The sequence below is a fragment of the Parasteatoda tepidariorum genome, chromosome 4, assembly GCF_982258835.1.
Source record: "Parasteatoda tepidariorum strain Cologne lab strain chromosome 4, Ptep-v5.0, whole genome shotgun sequence".
Taxonomy (NCBI): domain Eukaryota; kingdom Metazoa; phylum Arthropoda; class Arachnida; order Araneae; family Theridiidae; genus Parasteatoda; species Parasteatoda tepidariorum.
In genome coordinates this window covers 23,725,059-23,750,014 of record NC_141758.1, presented here as the reverse complement: position 1 = coordinate 23,750,014, position 24,956 = coordinate 23,725,059, and the positions used below count along the sequence as shown (strand labels likewise).

Below are 24,956 nucleotides of genomic sequence, written 5' to 3'. Positions count from 1 at the left end.
TTTTTATAGAATTTTTTCTTTCTTACTTAAGAGCATATCTTATTAAAAACTTAATATGTAAATGATTAAAATTTATGTAATTTGTAATTATAATCGAATTGAAAATTTTGCGAATTTTCTACACGGCCTAAAAAGCACAGTCGATTCTCGTAAATTATGTTTAATATTTTTATGTGTCAAGGCAAACGAGTTATAACATCAAAAAATAATAACGTACGAAATATTTTCATAAAAATGGTAGCATCATCAGAAATAGTATAAAACACATATAGATAACAATTTATCTTGCACTGAAGAGCATATGCCATGCACCACAGAATAGTCCAAATGGTTTTCAAAACTGCAGGCATTTTCTGAAGAAAAAAGAATTTTATTCAATTCGACAAATCGGAGAACCAGAGCCGTGATGGCTCAGGGGATAGAGCACTCGCCTCCCAATGAAGTGAACTAGGTTTGACTCCCGGCGATGACTGGTCAATTCGAATTCTTGCACTGACCGAATTCTTGCACCCGGCTTGCAAAGCACATTTAAACTGAGAAGCCCCATTGTTGATCCAATTTGAAGATTAAACTAGAAATGATTCATTACTAATGTTAACCTGCCTGGTGAAATATCTCTCATACACTGTTTGACAAACTAAAAAAGTGTCAAAAATACTACGGAAATTGAACCAGCCAGTAAGTTAATGTCCAATGTAGACATACATCATATCTAAAAATGGACATATCACAAATGAAAATCATATTTCTTTGAAATAACTGAATACAGCGAAGCCAAATTTAATATCTTTCCATTTGATATACTACTAGAAGACATTTCAAAAGCTGCTCGCAGTCGCCTACTTTTGTAATGATGCATCTCTTCCCTGACTGCAAAAATCGTAAACAACTTCACTAATATATATAATGTAAATATTTGATCTGTAATTTTATTTTGTAAACGGCGTTGAACAGCAGACCGAATTCTGAATTTACTACTATCGATGTTCAACTCCGTAGCCGTGTAATTTTGAGCCCAACTCAGAAGACAAGAGAAATCCCGGAACAAGATTTGGAAAAAATGAGCGTCTGTTTAGGACTTTTTGAAGGAACTACCACCACGGATAGCCCAACGGCAAGGGAATTCTAACCAATGATCCGTATACCACTGGAGAATATTTTACGTCAGCACTGTGGTCGGTCAGAGCTAGGTGCGGAATTCGTATCGACCAGCCATTGCTGGGATTCAAACCCGGTTCACCTTATTGGATAGCGAGCACTCTATCCCCTGAGCCATCATCCTTGTAATACATAAACATCAATTTGCTTGACTCGAAGCTAGAAGAAAATGGAGCTTTTTTATCAATTACTTCGGATTCTTGTATTCAGTTCAAGAATGACTGGGACTTTAGCATTGATCTTGCTAAATGTTTTTGATATTGTTTACGTAAATTAATGCTCACCGTTCGAATCACAGCTTACGTATGTAATTGGTTTCAAGCCACGAACCTCCCTACATAAAGCAATATATAAAATACTTAGCAGTTCTATCGGTAATATAATAGAAACATACTATGTACCAAATAATATTTGTATTGCATTCTATTGACATTCTGAGTTTTTTTAGTTTATGGTAATTTTTAATTTGACAAGACGAGTATACTCGTTATAGTCACAGCAATAGACATTCGGTTGCAATTGCATAAACGTCAAACTCTCTTAAATGGTTTACATACATATACAGACTTATGCGCTTATTGCAAAGACGGCTTATAGGCCTTTGTAAGTTGGAAAACGGGTCACACAAATGTACAACAAACATCAAAGATGACGGCGTTTGGTGAGCCCGCTATTACCCTCGATGTTTTCAGAATTGAAAAAAAGTATAGTTTAATAGGTAGGGTGGCCCCTTCGTACAGATGTGCAGACATCACACTGTTGTTTCATATTGGAATTTCCTGACAGATTTTAATAAAATTTAGCTTGAACATAGGTTGATTTAGTTCGAAAAAAGTAACTTTTCAACAGTTATAATACATACACATCAACATGCGTAACTTTCATCAGATTCGGATGGTATCAAAGAGTTACAGAATATATAGTATAGTTACAGAATTGAATTAAAAAATGATTTTATAAGGGGTGTGGCCCCTTCGTACAGATATACAGGCCTCACATCACGATCTTATACTGGAAATAAGGCAGTTCATAAGTTCCTGAGAGGCAGTTTGTCCCACACGTTTAGTAACACTGTTTATAGACTCTGCGTGTTTCTCAGAGGGGACCTATTGCATTTGCCCTTCCTAAAGTGTCAGACATGCTCTATAGGATCGAGGGATAGTTTGGAGATCTTGCTGCCCAATCTATGAGGAGAATATCTTCATTTTCCAAAAAATGAACTCAGAACCCACTTCACCCCTTAAAAGGTGAAGATAAGGCTCGAGAATCTCATCCCTATATCTCACACCAGTCACAGTAGCTCATTCAAAGGCATGGAGAGGGGTGTGTGGGAATCCAGCATTATGCCTACCCAGACCAGGAAACTTCAACAGCTATGATGGTCATTTTCTCGGACATTAGAAACCTCGATCACCATGGTGTTCAATTTCGCGGGCTATAGAGGGCGCGTAGCAGGTCCCTGGTTCACTTCATGTGAAAGAATGTCGAGAGTCAGTGGTCAGGCTTAAACGGGACTCATCAGTGAAGAGAATATTCGACCGTTGATCCAGACTCCCATCTCTTTTATCTGTGCACCATCCTAAACTGACTCTTCTGTTGGCAGAAGTCAGTAGGACGAAACAGCAAGTAATCTTGCAAACAATACTCTCTCATGAAACTTTCTGGAAACAGAAACCCTTGAGAAGCAGAATAAAAGAAGAAATATATCATCTGTACAAGGTGTGCTGACGTACTTATTTATTAATTATTCAGTACTTCAGGGGGGGATGAGAGAAAAAAGAAAAGAAATAACATTCCAAATGACTTATCAATTGTCTTTTTTTTTTATCTGAGAAGAGAATAGAATAGGATGAGCTAGTGACGGTTACAGCCATCGAAAGTTTTCAGAATTTTTTAAAAATTATTTTCACGTTTAAACATACGACTGACACTGTTTCTAATGACAATCATAAGCGATTGAAAAAAAAATATGTTTCTGAATACGATTGTCAAATTTAAAGTACATAGCAATGTCTTAAGGATGTTCTTCAACACTCTTTTGCCATAAAGAAAAGTTTAAATGCTTTACGCACTATATTAAGGAATCGGCACTGTACATAATGAAGTGCTTAATGCAATCGATATGAATCTCTAGGCAAAGCTTCAATTTTAAAACTATAAAATTGTCCCTAATTTTTTTTACAATTTCCAGGTAAAAATTATTGTAGTGGTAGCAATATAACAAATGACTTTACAATGCTAAGCAAAAATTCTTTTACTGCACAAATATTTAATATGTTTAAAGAATATAGTTAGGACTTTCCGATATTTAACTTAATTATATGCTGGCTTTCAGAATCATTGTAAAGTAACAAATTAAATGTGTTAAATAGAAATAGTAAAATGTATTAGATGTGATAGAAATTAGGACGTTCAGCAGCTTTTCCATATTTATGTTGTAGGGTAATTGAAAAATCCGGCATTTCGAAAAATGCTGACGCCATTTCTCAATGCGTCTACAAGGCAATAAGCCTCACAAATGAGATCGATAGTTCTCCCAGAAGAACATCATTAAAACCAATGAATATTCTAATTTTCGTATTCTTTTTGTGATCCTAAACAATGCCGCGTTAAAGAATCTTTTTTAATTATTAAAATTTTAAATTACAAAAGCCTTCAAATTGACATTTTCGTCATTTCCATAATTAGCAAAGAGAGCGCTGGCAAAAAATGGACAAATCATAAACAATTCTTGAAAAAAAACATTACTACTCGCTAAAAAACTCTGTTTTAATAAAGACGGAACCTACAAATGGTAGTTAGAAGACCCTGAAAAAATACACCAAAAAATAGTATTTTAAAAACTTCCTGTAACTATGTAAAGATCTTAAAATATTGAATATCTTGAACGTGAAGCATTTTATAACAACAAAATCACAGTCTTAACCTAGATAAATAAAAACATCTAAAGCGCTAAAAAAAAAAGTATATCTAATACTATTGCTATAATTGAGCTATTTTATCAGCTTAACGCATTAAATAGTCCGCAAATCACAAACTGTCTGAGTTTCAGAAAGAGGCAATTAAATCTTTTTTTTTTTAGCAGCTTGTCATAGTGCTGTGTTTTTGACTAGGCACACATGTCAACTTCTGGAATATAGAAGTTAGTTTGAATAAATTCTTTTTAATTTTTTCTTTTCTTTCAGTCTCATTCACCGGCAACTAGCATATTTGGTATATTTCTTCTTTAATCAGTTGTCAAAATATGGATTGCCGCGTTGCAAGACCTTTGGATTTCGCGATAAAAGCCGATAAAGGTTGATGATACATTTACAATTTAACCCAGATAGAAACACTTCATAACACACATTCAGCTTGGTTTTGCACAATTCCCTGAAACAATGCTCGAAAGAAAAAAAGTATTTCTACAGACTAGAAAATAATGAAACAAAGGTTTTATTTAAAGTTAATACTTTTCAAAGCAACATCTATACACTTCCATAGAATAAATTAAATCCTTTTATTATTGGTACAATACAAAAAAAAAAATTTCCTAAATAAATAGTGCAAATTTCTTAGAAATTATAATGACTCTTTATGATTAGGAGCAGGATTGTGGGGGTTGAAAAATTTAATCCCCCGCCCTAATTTTATTTAAAATAAATTTAAAAATTCTATTTAATAGTTAATCAGAATATTTGTATTTAAAATTTTTCCTGTAGTTAGGCATATTGAAAATTAAAGTAAAGCTGCAAATCTATTTCTTCTTCTCGCATAATTTTCCTTTTAAAAATCCAGGGCACGCGCTAAGGATTTCAAATTGTTAACCAGTAAATTAGCCAAATATCAATAGTATTCACCAATTTTCGAAAGTCTTTGCTAAATGCAAATCTTAACAAAACATTTTTTGTATATTTTTCTTTCCAGTTAAAAAAATCATTCGCTAAAACTCATTTTATTCTCCAAATTTACGATTTTATCGCATTTGGCGAGGTACGAATGCTTAGCGAAAGCTGTTAACTTTGAGTTTGCTATTAACAACTCAACTTTATGAGCAGTATCAAAGAAAACTTATTTATTTCAGGAATTTCAAATTTATTTCAAGTCTAACTAGAATTTAAGTTAAATGTTTAAAAATTATAGTTTAAAAACAATTAAATTCGGGTCAGACCTACTGTCATAAAATTCAGATTCAAGAAGTTTTATTTTATGTATAAAAAAAGTAAAGTTTTAAACGATCTTTTCTCAAAGTTTGCCTCTGTTATATTATCCTGCAAGTTATGTTCGAAATTGTTAGAATAAAGTAGATATGGTTTTTCGAAAAATTTACCACTAGGTTGTTAATCATAATTTAAAGAAAAAAAATATAAAAATATTATTTTAGTCTTGGGACGATGAAAAAAAAAAAGACTATTTTTTACGAGGGTAGGTGAGCGGAGTCAGCAGCGAATGAAGAACTTTAAAATGTGATAAGTTACAATAAATTTCTAGTTCTAATATCAAGTTTAGTTTGCAATTAGTATAAGTTTATTATACAATTAGTATTACAGGGTTGCCACTCCACAGGGAGAACAGGGAAAACCTGGAAAATACAGGGAATTTAAAAATCACCTGAAATAACAGAGAAAATGCAGGGAATTTTGTTTCTTGTTTTTATCTTTTAAAAAAATGGTGACCACTCAAAGCGTTATCTATGGAATATTTAATCGTGATATTTCAGCTAAACTAAACTGTTTCATTTACTATAGCATTATTTAAGTATGTTCAGCTGTTTTTCCAGCAATTGAAACTAATAAATATAGTTATCCTAATATAGCTCACACAAGAGCACAGTAATTGTTGTTTCCTCTTAATATATTGTGTATAATATGAACAGGGAAATCACGTGGAATTTTTTTTCCTGATTTGAGTGGCAACCCTGAGTTTACAATTAGTGTATATTAGTATTTAAGTTTAATTTACAGTAAGTATAAGTTTTTTTAATACACAAACCAAAATGGTGGCAAAAATTATTTGAAGTGAGGGTTTGATCGAAGGGCCTTTAGCCAATTGGCAAATTTTGAGGATTTTCGCGGTACTACTTTTTATGTAAATAATGCCGACACTTGTTAGTTTCACTCAAAGATTTCTTTCAGAAAATGAATTTATTCTTTTTTCAAATCTCGTTTTTTTAAGCTGGATTCAAAATGGTAAAAAATGTAAAATATATGTATAATATAATTAATAGTGTATAATATAATTAGTAGAGTATAATATAATTAATAGTGTTAACTGAATAAAATTACTAGTTTTTTTTTAATTCAGGAAAAAACTGCATCTGTATAACTATAAAATAATTGTTTAAAAAGGAATCCACGCTAATTAAAAAAATTTTTAATCATTCTACACTTTTAAAATCTCAATTGCCGGTTTTTGTTTATACATCATCCATTCGAAGTTATAAAACTTAAAAAATTATAGACAAAGTTAATGCTTTGAGATTCCAATTTTTATTTAATAAATTTTATTTTAAATGATTCTGACCACCACGGCATATAATAATTTAAACATGGATTTAAATTATCTGATTATTATGGGGTTAAATTCGAGAAGAAGAAAAAAACTCCATTAAACTTTTCGTTAGTACTTGTGGTCGACAAGCACTAAAACAACGCGCACTCGGACTTTATTTTAACAAAAGCTGCTCTTGAATTACAAAAACATCACCAGATGTGGTTCGCGAGCCACAGTATGCTGACCAATAAAACATACAAATTGTGAAGATGTCAATAATTTATGTGTGCTTACTTTTGACATAAAATAATTCCTATAAAACATGATTCAAGATATGAATCATAATTCCTATAAGATATGATTCAAGAGGCAATTTATAGGTAGTTATTGTAGAATTTAATGATAGCATAAATAACATTTATTTTGGTTAGGTGATACATTATTGTTTTCATTAAGTATTAATTTTAAAAAATTAAATATAAGCATAAAACTAGGCAAAGTGTTTTACATTTTCTTAAATCTTAAGTTGAAGCTCATATCATTAAAGGAAGAAACAATGGAATGTAAATGCATTGATTTAATTACTTTTTAATTTAATGTTAATGCAGTACTAAAATTTGGGAATAAATGAGTAAAATCAGCGGTCCAAGAATCCTAAAATCTTAGAACAATGACTTTTTAAAAATAAAATAAAAAATTTAAAACGAAGACAAAGTTGTTTCACGATTTGTCCACTGATAAAAAAAAAATTGATAGACGCAATCCTCGACCACAACTAGTAAAAACTTAAAAGACGAGTATTTTAAAAAATTTATCCTATCCACTCTGCTATAAGAAAAAATTGCCTAAATCACTAAAATATTTTTCTGCGGATACTAGTTACCCGTTTTTATTTTAAAAACGCTGTCTCAACCTATGAAGTCCTTGGATTGGGTACACGATTTCATATTTATATACTTAATTATAGATATTAATCAAGGACTAACACCATTGAGATATAGAGTGAATATAAATTGTATTTTTATTAATTGAATTGTTGTTATTCTTTTTGGATTTGAAATACTTCCACGTGATCCATTATGAATTTAATGCAATGAAGAAGAAGAAAAAGGAAAAATATAACAATTAATTCATTAAATTTAAATAACATAAAATCTTGCACTGAGTTTTAAAATTACATGTAATATTACAAGTAGCGTAGAATATGCCCTTTCAGTAAATTTAGATGAAAAAAAAAAACTGTTTGTTTTAGATTGATTATTAATTCAAGAAGCATGGAAACATTTAGAGAAATTAATTAACCTCAGGGTTTCACTTTAATTGCCGAAACCTAATGAAATTATGCAAATGCCATGAGGTTTTTCAAGAATTTTTGCTTTCTTATAAAAGAATATTCAGTTCGCCTTAAAATTATCTTATCTGCTAAGCCGACCAAGCCCAAATTGAACAAAGAAGTTCCAGACGTATGACGAGAGCAAATTGCAAGAACTCATTTTGTTGGCGACCGCCATAAACCTCAACTAAGTAGAAGCAAATCAGCAAGCTATGAAGGAAAACAGTTTTCCCCCCGCATAGAATCGATGAGCACGAGAAGCCAGCCATTGCGCTTCGCAGGTGGAAGGAAACGCCATCCACACATTTGGTGATTCAAACCTCTACCACGCAACTCAGACGATAGAAGTTTTGCCATTTTCTCACGGACTTTTGCTCGCAAAAGACCTTCATCAACGAAGTAGGTACAGATTGTACGGCTTATCGTAATTCATTCCAAAGTTCTACAAGAACCAACAAGGAACAGACGATATTCGGGGTAGAAATTCTGAATGCTGCACTAGTAATACGGGTCACGTGATACTTCTCTTCTCACAGATAGGTGGATGGTTGGAATGAGTCGTGTTTTTCCAGCAGTTGTCCGGATATCGCTGAAGACGCTGGTGTACGCGGATTCCCTGTGAAGTAATCGAAGCGGTAAGATCAATTAGCGGTAATTTATTTGTTGATTACTTAAGTACTGGTCAAATTGATTATTGCTCTTCTCTATTTTTGTTGTTGTTACATTCGAACAGCTGTTTTGAACCACAGGAAAACAAGTTGCTCAACATGCTCTAAATACCATGACGTTTTTCATTCCATAGAATTGCTAATCGACAGTTCTTCAACCCTCTTGTGCTTTCCTGGACCAAGGATTATTTCATACTTAGACGTACAAAAACGAACATTTCAATCAACAATTAGTTTCATTAATACAATTCCAATTGCTGAAAACAATATGTAAATTGCTCTTTAATTTGTTTTATTGTATCGATCATTTTTTATCAATGAAACTTTCCCTAAGTGATGATTCTTCAAATTAGTGTTATTTTATCTATTCTAATTAAAACAAAACAATCATTTGTATTTACATCTATTACTACTGGTTTTTTTTTTTATGCCGAGCCACTTAGTGTTCGAATTCAAATAATAATAATATAATACTGTTCAAACATAAAAGTGTTTCTATCAATTTAAATTATATAATTTTATCTTTTTATTCATAATATATTTATTTTAGGATTGTTCCATGCTTCGAGTTTGAATGTTTACTTCGTAATTTGTATTTGACAACTGTTCTAATTTTATGAACCCTGCTTTTTAAAGGTAAATATTTTAGATATTATTATTTAAATTATATTGAATATTGTGTTACCTGTCTTATTAATATCTTCATTTTAGGTTGCCATTAATAATTTATTTTTTATATATTTACTTTATTGGTATATTTACTTTTTATTTCATTGTTTACATTCTCTCTAAAATTGTAAACAATGACCACAGCTCAAGTGTTTGTATTAATTATTTCTCACTTTTAATAGTGACTGTTACTTATTAATTTAAAAATTATTTAGCGTCTCTGCATGATTATTATTTTAGAATACTGTGCTTAATTATTATGTTAGAACACTTACATGAAAATGAACCTTGTGTATTTATTTTTCATTATATTGTTTACATTTATTAAAGTGTTTACACAGTGTTAGTTGTATATTTAATTTGGTATTAGATATTTGGCATTTTTGGTTATGATTCTGTAATATTAGTATTTAAAATAGTTTACTTTTATATATCAGCCTAATTATGTTTAATTATTCTTTTAGAATGTTTGCATACTAATTAAATTCATCATGATCTTGAAGTCACTTGCCAAACATTGTAAATTATTGAAAGTAACTGATTATTTTGGTGAGTTGTAGTTTTGTTTCATCAATTAGTTATGTTATCTAAATATTTTAATTTTGCATGAATTAACTTATTGCATGAACTGTTGCATGTTGTTTACAATTATGTGCATGATCTGTTTGTAACTAGCATGTTTTTAATAATCACTTAATACATAGTAACCATTCTTATGTAAATAAATCCATGCTTTTAAACACAATTTAAAACTCGTACATATTTTACAGTTTAAGTTGGTTGTTTACATTGGCTGAGAAACTGTTGTGTTTCACTTTTATATTAAATCGCATTCATATTTGTAATATACTCAAATTTTTTAATATTGTTTTCTTAAATTGATATAAAACATATCCAGTTTATATATCGATGATTACAATTATGTGACACCCCCTTGATTTTGCCAATTTTTCTCGCTTGCATTTAAGATTCAAGAAATGATTTAATTACATCTTCATTACAATATCAGGGAATGCATTTACAATTTTGTTAGAATTGTTTAAACTTGTACTAAAGCAAACACTAGCTAATTGAAAATTATATGCGGTTATGGGGATGTTTCCATATCATGATCTGCAGCGCCAACCACAATCGCCAAATAGATTTTAAACTGACAAATTTTAAAAAAAACATGTAGATGTTAGCCCAGGGGTGTCTATGAGTTATACATTTCGAGTTGGTCCCTTTCAGTGATTTTTTTTTTTTTTTTAGTTTCTTGCCTGCCGCTACCCTGAAGTTGCCAAGATTTGGCGATTATTTTGCTACAGATCACAATACGGAAATCCCCCCGCAGTTATTTCAGAATATGTAAGATTTCCATATTGTGATATGTGGCAAAATAATTGCTAACTCAGTAAATTTCCAGGCAATCGCCCACAAGAAACTAAAAAAATTATCGCAGAAAGAGACCAAAAGGTATAACTCTTATCCATCCACGGGTAAACCTCTACATCTTTTTGTTAAAAGTATTTGCAAGTTTTGAAATCCTTTTGGCGATTGTAGTTGGCGTGACCGATCACAATATGGAAATATCCTCCATATATTTTTAAGTCTTTAAGGGTCTCATATCCCTTTTTAATGTAAGAAACACTTCTATTTTCTTTATTAAGTTTTGAAAATGGTATTTTCTTTCTGACACAGTTGCACCATGTAACATTTTTAGTAAATCCAAGTAATATTTTGACCCTATCTGGATCCATTATAGAACTATTTGCAATGGCCCTCTTTACTAGTTACCAATTTAAAGAACCTATCATATGCTGTTTTGGTTTGTGTTTTGTCAGAAAATATCTCATTTTATCATAATTGTGAACATTACACTGTCTTCCCATTGTAATTTTTCACTTTAATTCATTAAACAGTCCTATATATAACACATATAAACAGACCTATGAAAATATATTTATATCTAGTTATATCTTTTTGTTACTGGTCTTGTTGATAAATATGGTATGGTAAAGCCCTTAAAGGTGCTTTTTCATTGGGTGTTTTTAAAAAGTGCTTAATTTTCCCTTTTCAAAAATTAGATTTTTTCTTTACTGTGTCAATTTTTCCCATGTATTATGAATTGGGTTCGGTAATATTATTGCACTCTCATGTACAACTCTGCTGCATTAAGTACAGAGAAACTAAATTAAACTGCTAACACATTGGAACATTTTTGGAAGAAAAATTTGCCTTTTTGCAATATTTAATGATAGGTTTTGCAAGTGTTGCAGGACTTAAAATAAGATTGTCAAAAGAACAAGTATTAAAAAGATATCACTAGTTCATATACATTTTCACTATTCCATTTACATACCTCTATTTTATTTAAGGAAGTTTATGAAGTAAATTTAAATATTTAAATTATAATGTTGAAGAATGTGTAATGTTCACAATTTTTATGAAATATGCTTTTTTATACAAAACTACAGACCAAAACAAGAAATGAAAAAACTAATAATAGCAGCTGGGTCACCACAAATTTAAGCTTTGGGTGATATTATTAAACAACTAAATAGTAAGTTGCTCTTTGAGCTATTGGTTGATAATAAGACACTTTAATTTGTGATTAACACTTCTAATTTATGATTAACCTACATGCAGAGCCGGATTATACCTTTCGTAGGCCCTAAGCACATGCCTAGTGTGCCTATAGGTTAATCCGGCCCTGCCTACATGTAATTTGATATATATCAGACATGAAATTCTTCAGAACTTCTGAATTTTAGAAGAAATTAAATTTCTAAATTTTATTATTATTTTATTTTTAATCATGATTTATCGATGAAGCTTTATAGTTTGTTGGACTCTCAATATACACACATAGTAAATAAAAAAAACTTTAAATTAGCATGCAAATAATTTAAATGTTCTTTTTGTGCAAAATAGTTTAACACGCTTTTTTATTTGTTTTGCACAAGTTGATTTGCTAGGTTTCAGGCTTTCTGTTCTTTTCTCACTCTTATACCTGATGTATTGAACTATACATTTTTCTAACGTTAAGGCAATGATGAAATACAATTGACTGTCTAAAATCCCCTACCTTTGATTCCATCACTAATTCATCAATGATTTTGAGATATAAAAAGAAAAAAAAAAGAAACTGTGAAAAATTGAAGCAACTTAACTAAAAGAATAATACATTGCTTATAAGAAATTCAATTTTACATCATTATGTAAATGACCAGAATCACCAATTAGAGTGACTGGATTGTTTTACATAAATCTTTGTTAGAAAAAATATTTAAATAGATTGTCGTTGATATTTTTAATAGTGCAAAAAGCAAAGGGTACATAAAATATTTTATAATTTTTTTTTATTTTTAAATAAATGAGCTTGTAAAACATATTCCTGTGCATATATTCCATAACATACATAACGTTTTCACATAACAAGTGGATGGGAAAGAAGCTTAAATTTTTCTTGAAACTAGAAAAAAGATAATTCATTTAAATTTTTTAATAACAGATATTAGGGTATTTCCTTATATCATATTTGTGTTAAATAGTTATTTTTTTTTTCTTTTCTTTAAAAAAATATTATTTTTGGAAATAAAAAACAACTAAAGCGACATATTGCAGTAGTGAGTGTATTTTCAAATATGTGTTTTGAAAAGTAACAATTGAGTATTTCATTCTTTTAATAAGCCCTTCCTTTGATTCCAGGACCAATTTTACTTGTTTTATGATAGACTTTTTTTTAATTTTATTTTATTTTTAATAATTGTTAATTTGTCTATACCGCACTTGAATCAATGGACAAATAAGGCTACTTTAAGCTGTTCTATCTATTTAGGGTGTACTATATTTATTTTTGCTTTCAAATAGCCCGAAGATTCTCTGTGGGATTAAAATTGATAAAATCACAGGTTACTTTGTTTTTGATAAGGTATTCCATCATTGCTTAGAACTATGACAAAATGCCAAAACTTGTTAAAAATATTTCATTTTTGGATGGAAACCTGATGCTTAATTCAGGCTTTATTCTTTCGGTCATTATTTTTTTTGTACTTGTCACTATTCATCATTCTATCATCAGGAATAAGTGATTTCATATGAAAATCAATGGCAAAGCATATTTCTTCTAGCTGGAAAATTTTACCCTTGATTTGATTTATACACTTGCTACTGTGTGGACGCATGACAATATTTTTGAGACTGCATTGATAATTTTAGTAATTCAGGAAATATGACTCATTAAGTTTTAAATTTAATGTTTTGATACAAGGACAACCTCTAAAACAATGAACTTGATTTTGTTCTTTCTACAACAAGGTGCTCAATTAATATAAAATTATCATTACATATGTAGAAATTATGTTTTTAAAATTATTTTAAGATTAAGTAACTAAAAAAACTACCAAGAAATAAAATGTTAGGATTTAGGATAATAATGATTATAATGTTTGGACTCCAAGCTAGGATTTGGTATAAAATTAATTTGCATCAAAAAAATTAAAAACTTTTCTAGCTTGTAAAAACTAAAACAAATTTGTCCAAAATTCCTGAATATTAAAAATTGCGTTTATTATTATTTTCTGAATATGAGAAATATTTTAGTATACCCCACTCTTTCTAATTATCTTTTGCTCATTGTCCATTTATTTGTCTTATTATTTTTCAAAATCTTCGTTATTAATTTAAATTTTTAAAACATTAACTACATTGCAGTAGTTAACACCTTTAGTGTAAAGCAAATGGTTGTGTTTAGAAATGCATGGATTGATTACATGTTAACCCATTTAGTTTTATTAAATATTTTCTCCTTGGTTTTACAGAATTTTCTGCATGTTTTCTGTGAATTATCATAAATTGATCTCTCATCTAATGATATTTGTGTGATGAGCATGCTGTTTTCTTCACTATGCCTGGTATAGGAAGATATCCATGTACCTCCTGTCATTATGTTGCTGGCAACCGTCGCATGTTAGCTAGGCATGTTGTTTTAATTCACTCAGAAAAAGCATTCAAATGTCCTCTTTGCCCTTTTATAACTCGTTATGCTGCCAATTGGTATAGGCATAAGCGAGATTTACATGGGCTTACTAAAATAACAAATTGTGAAATTTGTGGTTTTTTTGCCAACAGCACCACCGAGCTAGCTCAACATAAGGAGTCGAGGCATCCCGAGCATCTTCATCTCGATAAATATGAAGATAAATATGCCAAGGAGAAACAAAGGCTGAGTGGAGATATTAATAAAGACTCTGCTGTAGTAGCTACAGAAGAAGAAGAAGTTGTTAATAAACTAGAGCCAGATAACAATATCATTGATATATATGATATCAAGACTGAAGAAGAGACAGAGTCTGTTACATTTTCTCTTCCAGCAAATGGCCTTCTGGACACTTCTTTAGAAGAGCCAATTGCAAATGGGCACAGTGAAGAAACATCTACTGGTAGTCTGGCTATGAATGATGTGGTCTCTAGCTCACCTGTCTGCAATTTAGGTCCTCTTAAAGTAAAACGAAGCTATAGTTGTGATCAATGTGGTTTATTGACTGGTAACCCTAGGGAATATTTGCATCACCTCCGTAATGTTCATGGGGAAAAAATAAATATCTTTGAATGTAAATATTGCATTTATGCATCCAAACACGTACAAAAGTTGCATAGACATTGCAATCTTGTTCATCGCCAATTACTCGAAAAGGACCCAGACTACAAAAAACATTTGGAGGCCACCAAAAAATCTAAACCAGATATGTTTAACCTTGGTTTACCGTCTCAAAATATCACAGTAGCAAACAGTCACAATTCTTCTTCTAAAAAACCCCTTCAGAAAAAAACTCAAGTATTTTTTAACTGTTCTGCCTGTGATTATAGAACACGCAATAAAGCTTTTCTGTTGCACCACGAAAAAACAGCTCATTTGAAAAAGAGATTCTATAGATGCCTTCAATGTGGTTACGTTACTAATGAAAAAGGTCGATACACCAAGCATATAAAATATCACAGTTTGCCCAAAATGCAGTGCGAATTTTGTTTTTTCAAAACTGCCTATAAGTGGAATATGGACAGGCATATGAAGAATCACGAAGAGGGCGCACAAGGTGCCTTTCGTTGTACTGAATGTAACTTTACTACCTCAACTCGCCAATCTTTTAAGTCACATATCACTCATCACCACAATGCTAATGGGGTCGAAGAAGAGGAATACGAAGATGAAAATGCACCAAATGATTCAGTTGAGTGGGAAGATGTTGATGTCGTTGGAATGGATGAGGACGATGATGATTATATGGCAATGAATGAAAACAATGAATCGTACGACTTTTCGGAATCAGGAGAAACTGGAACTTCCTATAAAAATGATAAAGTTTATCAAAAATCTTTAAAGTGTAAAAGCTGCGATTACAAAGCAACATGGCCTTTTGAGTTGAAAAAGCACGAAGAGACTCATCGTCATCAAAAGAAACACCCATGTCCTTTATGTGGTATGCGTTTCGAGCATCTCGCTTGGTTGTCTAAGCATTTGCGTCGTGTTCATCAAGAAAACTCGCAAGCTGGCAGCTTTGCTGCTGCTTATGACTTAATGAAGCCTAATCGCAGAAGGCCAGCCATTAAAGAGCCTACTGCCGAAGCTGTATTGCCTATTTATCAACAAGTTCTGAAACAAAATGTCACCAATAAGCCTCCCATGCAAACAAATCAAAATTCTATGCTATCAACATTGTTAAATAAGCCACTAAATCCACCGGTGCCTTCTTCAGTTCCCAATTCATCTGTCAATAAATATTTGTTTAAATCTAAGGCTTTTGCTTCATCAACTAATATGTCGAGACACTTGAGAGTATCAAGCTATAATGATAAACCTCAAACTACTGATTCTGTAACTATAACAGTTGCTAAACCAAGTAAGTCTGTACCCACATGCAATGTTTGTGGTTATAAAACAAGATGGCTATCAGAGTTACAAAGGCATATGCGTGTACATTCCCAAGAAAAGCCTTTTCATTGTCATAAATGTAAATATCATTGCAAATGGAAAGGTGATCTTAATCGTCACCTTATGAAATATCATGGCATTAAAGTCCCTTCTGCGAACAAAAAGTATAATGTGTCTAAATTTAAAAATTCTTCTGAACAAGATAATGTTAAAAGTTGGCAAGATCTTGGCCCAGAAATTGAAATAACTCAAATTGCATCGTCAACACCTCTGCGCAGATCGGCAGAAGAGAGTCCTTTGGATTTGACAACTAAGGATTCATTTTCGAGTCAGTGTACCAGTTCAGATTTGTATGACCCTTATGATTTTGAAAACTTTTCTGTTAATGACTCGAACCTAGATCCTGTTATTGATGTTGAGTCTGAAGAAGCTAATGCTGGTATGGACTTGGGATCTTACAAGTCACCTTTGCAGCAAATGAGTGAGCAATCTGTCCCAGGAGAAGCTCCAAACACTAAGCGTAAATATCAATGTCCATTTTGTGATTTTGGCACCACCACTGCATCAAGGTTCCATGTTCATATCGTGCAACATTTTAATCGCCGGCCTTTCATGTGTTCAGTTTGCAATCACAGTTCCAATTGGGAATGGGATATTACTAAACACATTCGCTTGAAAGGATGTCGTGATAAATTCAACAATAAAGCTTGTGTGCTTTTAACAGATGAAAGTGGCAGAAGAAATTATGAAAAATATGAGAAATACCTTGTTGATATTAATTATCAGCCAACATCAGCTAGAGCTGTTGTCCCAAAATTCTCTGAGCCTAGCACTCTGCCAGAGCCTGAAGCAACGCGAAACATGTCTAGGACTTCTTATATGGAACCGTCTCCTCCCAAAAGTTGCACCTATGATTTCAGGAACATCGGGTCTAACTTTGAAGATTCGAGAAATGTTAATTCTAACTTGGAGGAAACGAGAAATCTAAGTTCTAGCTTTGAAGATGCACCAGAAAATATTGTTGTTACTCCTGATATAAATATACCAGATCAGTCTGAAGTTCTGGGTTCTGCAGCAGAATATCTTTACGGCAATCAATACAGCATGCTAGGAACTCCTCCCTCAAAATCAACAGATTCAAAAATGTTTACTTGTAAACATTGTGACTTCAAACATGCAACAAAAAGAGTTGTGGTGAGTCATTTGTCTCTCCACGCTGGTATAAAACCATTCCGATGTCGTGCGTGTGGAATATCTTCCAATTGGAGGCACGTCATTGTGAGGCATGTTAAAGATTCTCACAATGGTTATATGAATGAAGTGGAAGATAGAATTAATTATGTCCAAGAGGGTCATTCCTTGCGACTTGCTGGCACAGGCTCCAACATTAAAGAAGCTTTTAAACCTAATCAGGAAAGGAACCAAAATAATCAAAGACAATTTTTTGAGTGCAAAGTATGTCCTTATAGATGTGATAAAGAGTTCTACATGAAATTCCATATGAAACAACATAGACCTAGGGAGGGTGCAGTTTTCAAGTGTGATTACTGTCCTTATTACGTGAAATTCAAGAAAACACTGGTAAGACATTTGAAACTTCATGATGGCACAGCGACAGGCAATAACGCTTTTGATGAAAGTCCCGAATATTCAAATTCAAATAGCTGTGAAACTGAAAATCTATCTCTGGATAATGATGTAAGTGACGTATATGACTTTTATTTATCTCAAGCAAATGATTCAGCTGATGATTCCATAGCTATATCGTTTGATACTCTCAATCAATATAGTACTTCAGAATCTAGCTCTCCTCAAAAGACAAAGCGTCATGTATGTGAGGGTTGCCCTTATAAAACTGACAATAAAACGCAATATTTATACCACAAACAATTTCACAGACCTAATCCCACTGCTCCATTTAAATGCACTGTTTGTTCTTACTGGGCAACTATGCAACATTTATTAACTCAACATATGAAAGTTCATGAACCTGGCAATGAATCCGAAAATTCTAGTCCTCGTCAGAGGCAGTCAAAACCTACCCCTGAGAAGACTAGGTTGGAAGATGAGGACGAAGGTTATGATAAAATGTCCGTCGTTTACGTGAAACGTGGAGACTTAATTGTAAAAATGTTTAAATGTGGTTATTGCCCTATGATGAATAAAAAGAAGGCAAATGTTAGGGTTCATCAAAAGATGCATGGTGTGATAGTCAATAATGGTAAGTTTGCTTGCTCTTACTGTGATTATCAATGTCTGAATCAAGGCGGTCTTACAAATCATCTAAAGATACATCAAAAAATATCAGAAAAATTAACTATCATTGAAGAACATGGAATGGAATACGAGACAACTCGTAAAAGACCTTCAGATGTTGTTGAAGAAGACGGCGTAGTTATAAAGAAGAAGATTTTCAGCTATTTCTGTATGAAGTGCCCTGCTCAATTCAAGAGTTCAAATGATTTAGATATCCATATGAAGTTCCACGGTGCTTCATTTCCTTTCCCGTGTACGCAATGTGATTATAGAGCAAAGCATAAACCTCATTTGTTAAAACACATGACTGTCCATTCTGCAGAGTACGTTGCTAGCAGAAATTCCTCACAAAATCCTGCCCCAGATTGTACACCTGCTAACGATTCTGTTAATATTTCAATTGTAAAGAAAATCGATCAAATGCTTCTTCTTGAGGTATCAGAATTGAATACTGCTCTGAAGAAAACGGGTCATGCTGTGAGTAATCTGCACAGGTGTGTACTATGCCCAGCCGTCTTCATTAAAAGTGCTACTTTAGTTTACCATGTATCACTCCACGGAAGTGATGGGCAGTTCAAGTGTTCACAGTGCGATTATGCTGTGAATCGTGCTCCGAATCTTACGACTCACATGCTTGTTCACCCCAAGAAAACACCAGTTAAGAAGCCTCCTCCCGCTAAGAGAGCACCCCTAAAAATATTTCCCTGTCCAAAATGCCCTGCGGTGTTTTACAAGCAAGATCGATATGATAGACATTTCAGTCTCCATGGCAGGAACTGGAAATTTGTGTGCGAGCATTGTGATTATTCTGTGAGGTTTGCAGCTAATTTGATCAAACACAAACGACTTCATCTCCCCAAGGCAGATTCAGAAAATGCTACACCAGTTCCTGGAATTGAAAATACGACTTCTCCTATCTTGCATGCAGCACATCCGTTATCTGAAAATGTCAATATTCCCGACTTAGAAGAGAAGAAATTAATATACCTCTGTGATAGATGTCCCTATTCCCAGGCACGTCGAGACGCCGTGCAGAGTCACATGAGGCGACATTGGCTTCGAGACGGCTTTAAGTGCCCCTATTGTGATTATAGCTCTATGCAAAGCGGGTTCTTGCAGACCCACATCAAGATGCACATCCAACCCAATCAGCTCTTTCCTGCCCAATGCTTCATGAAGTATGAATCATTTAAAATATGGTCCAAAGGTGAAAACGGTGAGGATATTATTTTGTTTGACGATGAAGAAATGGCCGATGATCTTCCCGATTCTGATGAAGAAGAAGAGGAAACCAGCTCTAAGAGGTCTGCTGAGGAGGACATTTCTGAACCGAGAAAAATAAGAAGGCTGTCATGTGATTCTTCGACAAATGACTCAAACTGTTTTGATAGTAAAACTAAAGTGCCTGTAGTAGTTTTATCTGATATTTTTAGTAGAAAAGATAAGGATAGTAAAAAATGGGTTCCTAAGCTCAAGATTCCTAAGTTAAAAATTACAAAATCGTCTTCAAATGAAAAAATGTATACTAAAATTAACATATCTGATTATGAAGACGTCGGTTCCTCAAATGTCACTTACAAAGCGAAACCCAGCCTCGTTGTGAAAATAAGTAAAGTGGAAGGCTTGAAGAATCATGACAAAGCTATGTATAGCATATCAACTAAGTCATCTGATAACACATACAGCTCTCCTAATATATCCCAAACCATAGAAAACAATTCAAGTGCAAACTTTTGCAATTCTGATTCATCAGTGCAAACTGCCACAAATAACTCACTCGATAGCAAAAATACCAAAGACTTATTCATAAACTTGAACACAAAGACGACTGATAAAAGTTGCAAAAATGAACCTGCTAAAGATGTTAACACTGGTCACAATGGTGAGTTGACCACTTTATTGACAAAGGATGTTGATAATCCTTCTAAATCAGATAAAAATTTTCTTCCTGACAAAGTTCCTTCTAAAGAATTATCTAAAGACAATTTCAGCGTTCTGAGTGACTTCACTATTGACAAAGAAATACCCATGTCTAAACTCCCAATCGGTTCATCACAATTACCTAATGGTCTTTCCGTATTACCAGAGGAAATAAAAGTTGATTTATAATGTGAAAATTATCACTTTTTATCTATAATTTTAACTGCTAGTGAATATGTTGTAAATATTATCTGTATTACATTTAAATGTTTTTATGTGTATGATTGTGCTTTATAAATTAACTGGTTTGCATTTTTCATAAAAATTAACTAGTAGCTTTATTTAAACAAAGTAGCTATTTACTGAGAAGTTGTTTTTTTAAACAAATATTAATTTTAATATCCTCAAGTTTAGTTAAAATGTATGTTTCTAGTCATTCATTTTTATTAATAATTGCAGAAATATATTTATTTTTTACACAGTAATGCAAACTAGTTATTGAAAAGAGTTTAAAGCAAATAACAGTGATAAACCTAAACTTTCATTACGTTTGTAATGTTTTAAGACCTTACAAAAGATGTAGTGTTATGTATTTAACTTTGTCTATTTTCACATTCCATTCATAAAGTTTTGTTATTAAAAAATTATATTTTATAAAATAATTTGATGAAAGCTAAATTAAATTTAATCTGCTGTAATATTTAAAATGATATTTGTCTTTTGTTATTATGGATTTACATAAGTGTTTAGTTTTTAATTGTATCAATTTTCTTGCACTAATTTATTTATGATTAAGCCTATTTATATTTTTATCATTTGTATTTATGTGTTGTTTATCATCATTTCTTGTATTCATTTGATTCAACCCTCCAAGTGTTAAGCCCATGGGTAAAAGTGTGCAGAAATTTTGCTGCTACTCAATATTCTCCCATACAATAACATGGAGAAACCGGGTTTTTTGACCCAGGAAAGCCTACAAAGTTCAGATAAATTCAGGACTAACACTCGGAGGGTTAATAGATTTATTTGTATAGACTAGTTTGAGGCCTGCCATAAAATATGTTACTATGTATCTCTTTAAACTTTATTTATTTATTTTTAAATCCCATATTTTAATATTGAATGTTAGTGTGAAAATTTTTTCATGTTTCAATTTCTAAATAATCTAAAAATTTTGCATTAAGATAATTTGATAATCAGATCAAAATTAATAATCTGTCTAAATTTCTTTGATAAATGTAATATTTTTTTCCCCAATGTAATAGATATTTCATAATTTTTTCAAAATATTAAATCTAATCTAATTTTATTTAAAAGCTTAATTAAAATAAATAAAAATCTTTTGAAAAAGTATTTCTGAAAATTATTTTCCAATTTTGCTGTTAGAACGAAAAAATTATTGAAAAGTGGGATGTGTCATTAGATGCAATATTAAAGTTGATTCACTGCCATGAAATAAAACTAAGAAAAGGAAATTGAAGCCATTCTACTAATTGTCAATGAACGATTATTCAAGTACAAAAGTAATCAGTAAAGTTTGTAACAACTCATTTACAGTGCTAGACATATTTAAGTACAAGTTATTGGGTATAGTAACACAAACCATAGCTTAAAATTTGCTTTTTTTTTAAAAAAAATTTTTTAATAATTAGTTTATTTCAACAGTTTTTTATTCTATACTTTTATTCTGATAGTTTTAGGTTTTTTCTAAAACACATATATTGCAGGTTAGCTTTTAGAACAGTAATTACTTCAACAACAAATTCTCTATTATAAATGATTATTTGTATTCTAACAAACATGGTATTTTCAATTATTAATTTTTTGATTGATATTTATAATTTCTTTATTAATTAATTCAGAAATGATATTAAAAATACTTCAAATTTTCTGAACTTGCTGTAATTCTTTTTTTTTTTTATTATTATTATTTTTTTTCCTTTGAATATCTCCCATGATGATTGATGTACTTTTACACTTATATTAATATTTTTATTCGAATAATTATATTTTAAATTACTAGTATTCAATCATTTTTTACTGTCATTTTTTTTTTATTATTATAAAGTTTTAATCTATGCTGGTAGTTAATTACGCTATAAAAAATTGAGCTTTTGCACTAACTACACCATTGTTGTTTACATTTCCTTATGTGAACTTATATATTTCAAGTATGTTGTATTTTCAAATTTTTTTGAATTAATCAGTTTTTAAGCAATATTTATGATAAAAGTTTTTTTAACATATGGTCCAGTAATATTGATTTCGAAAATTAACTTAATAAATTTATTAATTTTGTGCAAATTACAATGTTTATTTGTATACATTATACTTGTAGCTTAGGAAGAATGAATTTTGATTGAATTGTATGATAGACCAAAAAAAAAAAAATTATACTGAATTAAATTTTATTACTACTACAAAATTTGCAATTTTGTAAACATAAGATTTTAAATTTGTATTACTAATGTTATGATACATGTTTTGATGACATTAGTAGTTTACAACTGCATTTACTACATAACGATTTTATTTGTAACGAAATGGACCTGTGGTTATAAATTGTTTTCAAAACGTTCTTAATGGTACGAATAAAAAAAATAGTTTTAGATTGATAATTAATTGATTGTAAAGATAACTATGCAAAATGTTTTTTGTACATAATACCAAAGATCTGTTGTGCAAGTCAGTCTGATGCATCAGTATTGAATCACTTCAAAATCTATTATTTTTGTATTTCAAAATGTGAATAAAGTCATTTAATACAATATATGAATTCTCTGATTTAATTTTCTCTTAATTATGTCATTCTATCTTATTCCCCCCCCCCCAACTATGCATTAGAAGTGCAGAATCTGCAGGTCAAGGTACAAATGTGGCCCTCTGCTAGAGATGATTTAATAACCATCGTTGATAAGCCGACCCAATTTTCGGTTTAGAGCTACTAATGTTCAACTCCGTAGCCTTGTAATTTTGAATCCAATCCAGAAGGGAACTCCTGAATCAAGTATTAGGGGAAATTTGCCATCGTGGGGTACTTTATGATGGAACCCTGCACTTTTTAGATAATACCTACACTTTTATTCCAAAAATCATTCTATTCCCTGACCCTGTGGGAACCCCAAAAGAAAATTCTTGTAAACGTAATTTGCTATCACCGTGTTTTCATGCTTCATTTAAAAAGATTTTGTAATTGGGCTACTCAAGCAAATAGTATTTAAAATTTCATAGCTTAACATGTTTAGCTACTTTTCATTTTTTAATTAAATTTTTTTGTTTTTTTCATCTGGCATTTGACAATTTTAGTGCCCCAATTTCTAATTATTATATTCACGAATTAGTGAAAGGAAAAAATTTTAGTAAAATGAATTTTTTTAGGAAAAGATCTTGTCTTAATCAGTATTATTAAATTTCACAAGCAAAGTTACTCGTGTCACTCTCAGCGATATCAATTCAGTGACTAAGGCAAAATTCAATGATAGGAAAATCCAAATCGTACACCAAATCCCTGAAATCAGTACCAATAGAACTCTCACCAGCACACTAACAAGACTCCGGACAGGACACTTTAGGGGAATGAAGATTCATGGTGATGGAACAAGGACTTACTGCCTCTGTAAAAATTGCCCAGACATAGAACTAACCCCATACATCTTTTCAACTGTCCGGCTATACTGGCGCAATTGCAGCAAATAAGTGACAATCCGCGGGCGGACTTTTATGAAGAAAATTGTCTTCAAATTGCAGATGTTGTTTATAGGACCTTTGATCACATTTACAATTATTTTCTGTCCATTACACGACACCAACCATTAAATTTCACATACTTTATTGAATGAATGTCTTTCAAGTGTTTTAAGAGTGGAAGAATGTTTCATATGTATATGGCAGTAAATTAAAATGTCAAGAGAATAAACGCTATGACACAGACTTTTTTTTACCATAAGTGATATCAAGCTTGGAGGGGATCAGTGAAATTATGACAAGCTAGAAGGAGAAATAACAAAAAGCATAACATTTTCGTTAAAATCAATTAAAATTTTTTTCAGCAGAATAAGTATACGTGTAACAATTGCAATGCTCCCATTTCATTGAAAGTTTAAAAGTAAAATATGAAAATCTTTAACCTAGTACTTGTTTCGGAACTGCAAGTATAATTTTTTATTGCACGACAAGAGTGAGTAGGGGGTAACAGTGAAGTGTGATATATTGTGACAAAGAGGATGGGGTCACAAATTTTGGTTGAATCAAAAACACTTAAGATCATCAAATTAAAAAATTTTTCATCAAAATAAGTATGCATGTAATAATTTTTAGTCTCACAAATGTGATTGAAATACACGAAGCTTAAAAATAAAATATAGCTAAATCATTAACATAGTGCTTGTTCCTGAACTGCAAGTTTATGTTTTATAGTGTGACAAGAGTGAATAGGAAATATGGTGAAGTGTGATATATGAAGAGTGAGAGGGGAAGATGGAGTAAAAAGTCTTCAAAAAAAATATTGACAATGTTTATGGAGGGTGTGTATTAAAGTGTTGGAGATAAATAGATTTTACTAATTGCT

General features: G+C 31.5%; 1 protein-coding gene across 6 annotated transcripts; it reads left to right on the top strand.

Annotated features, from left to right (window-relative positions):
- The first annotated feature begins 8,187 nt into the window (after positions 1-8,187).
- On the top strand, positions 8,188-23,159 carry LOC107453991 (uncharacterized). Of its 6 annotated transcripts, none has more exons than XM_016071020.4 (4): positions 8,188-8,598; positions 9,182-9,267; positions 9,765-9,849; positions 14,413-23,159. In XM_016071020.4, exon 4 carries the CDS (start codon positions 14,735-14,737, stop codon positions 20,576-20,578), a length of 5,844 nt encoding a protein of 1,947 aa, XP_015926506.3. In that variant the 5' UTR covers positions 8,188-8,598; positions 9,182-9,267; positions 9,765-9,849; positions 14,413-14,734; the 3' UTR covers positions 20,579-23,159. The 6 variants fall into 6 exon arrangements, with proteins under 6 accessions (XP_015926506.3, XP_015926504.3, XP_071038136.2 ...); XM_016071018.4 differs by having other exon boundaries at positions 14,103-23,159; XM_071182035.2 differs by having other exon boundaries at positions 8,484-8,614.
- The last annotated feature ends 1,797 nt before the right edge of the window (positions 23,160-24,956 follow it).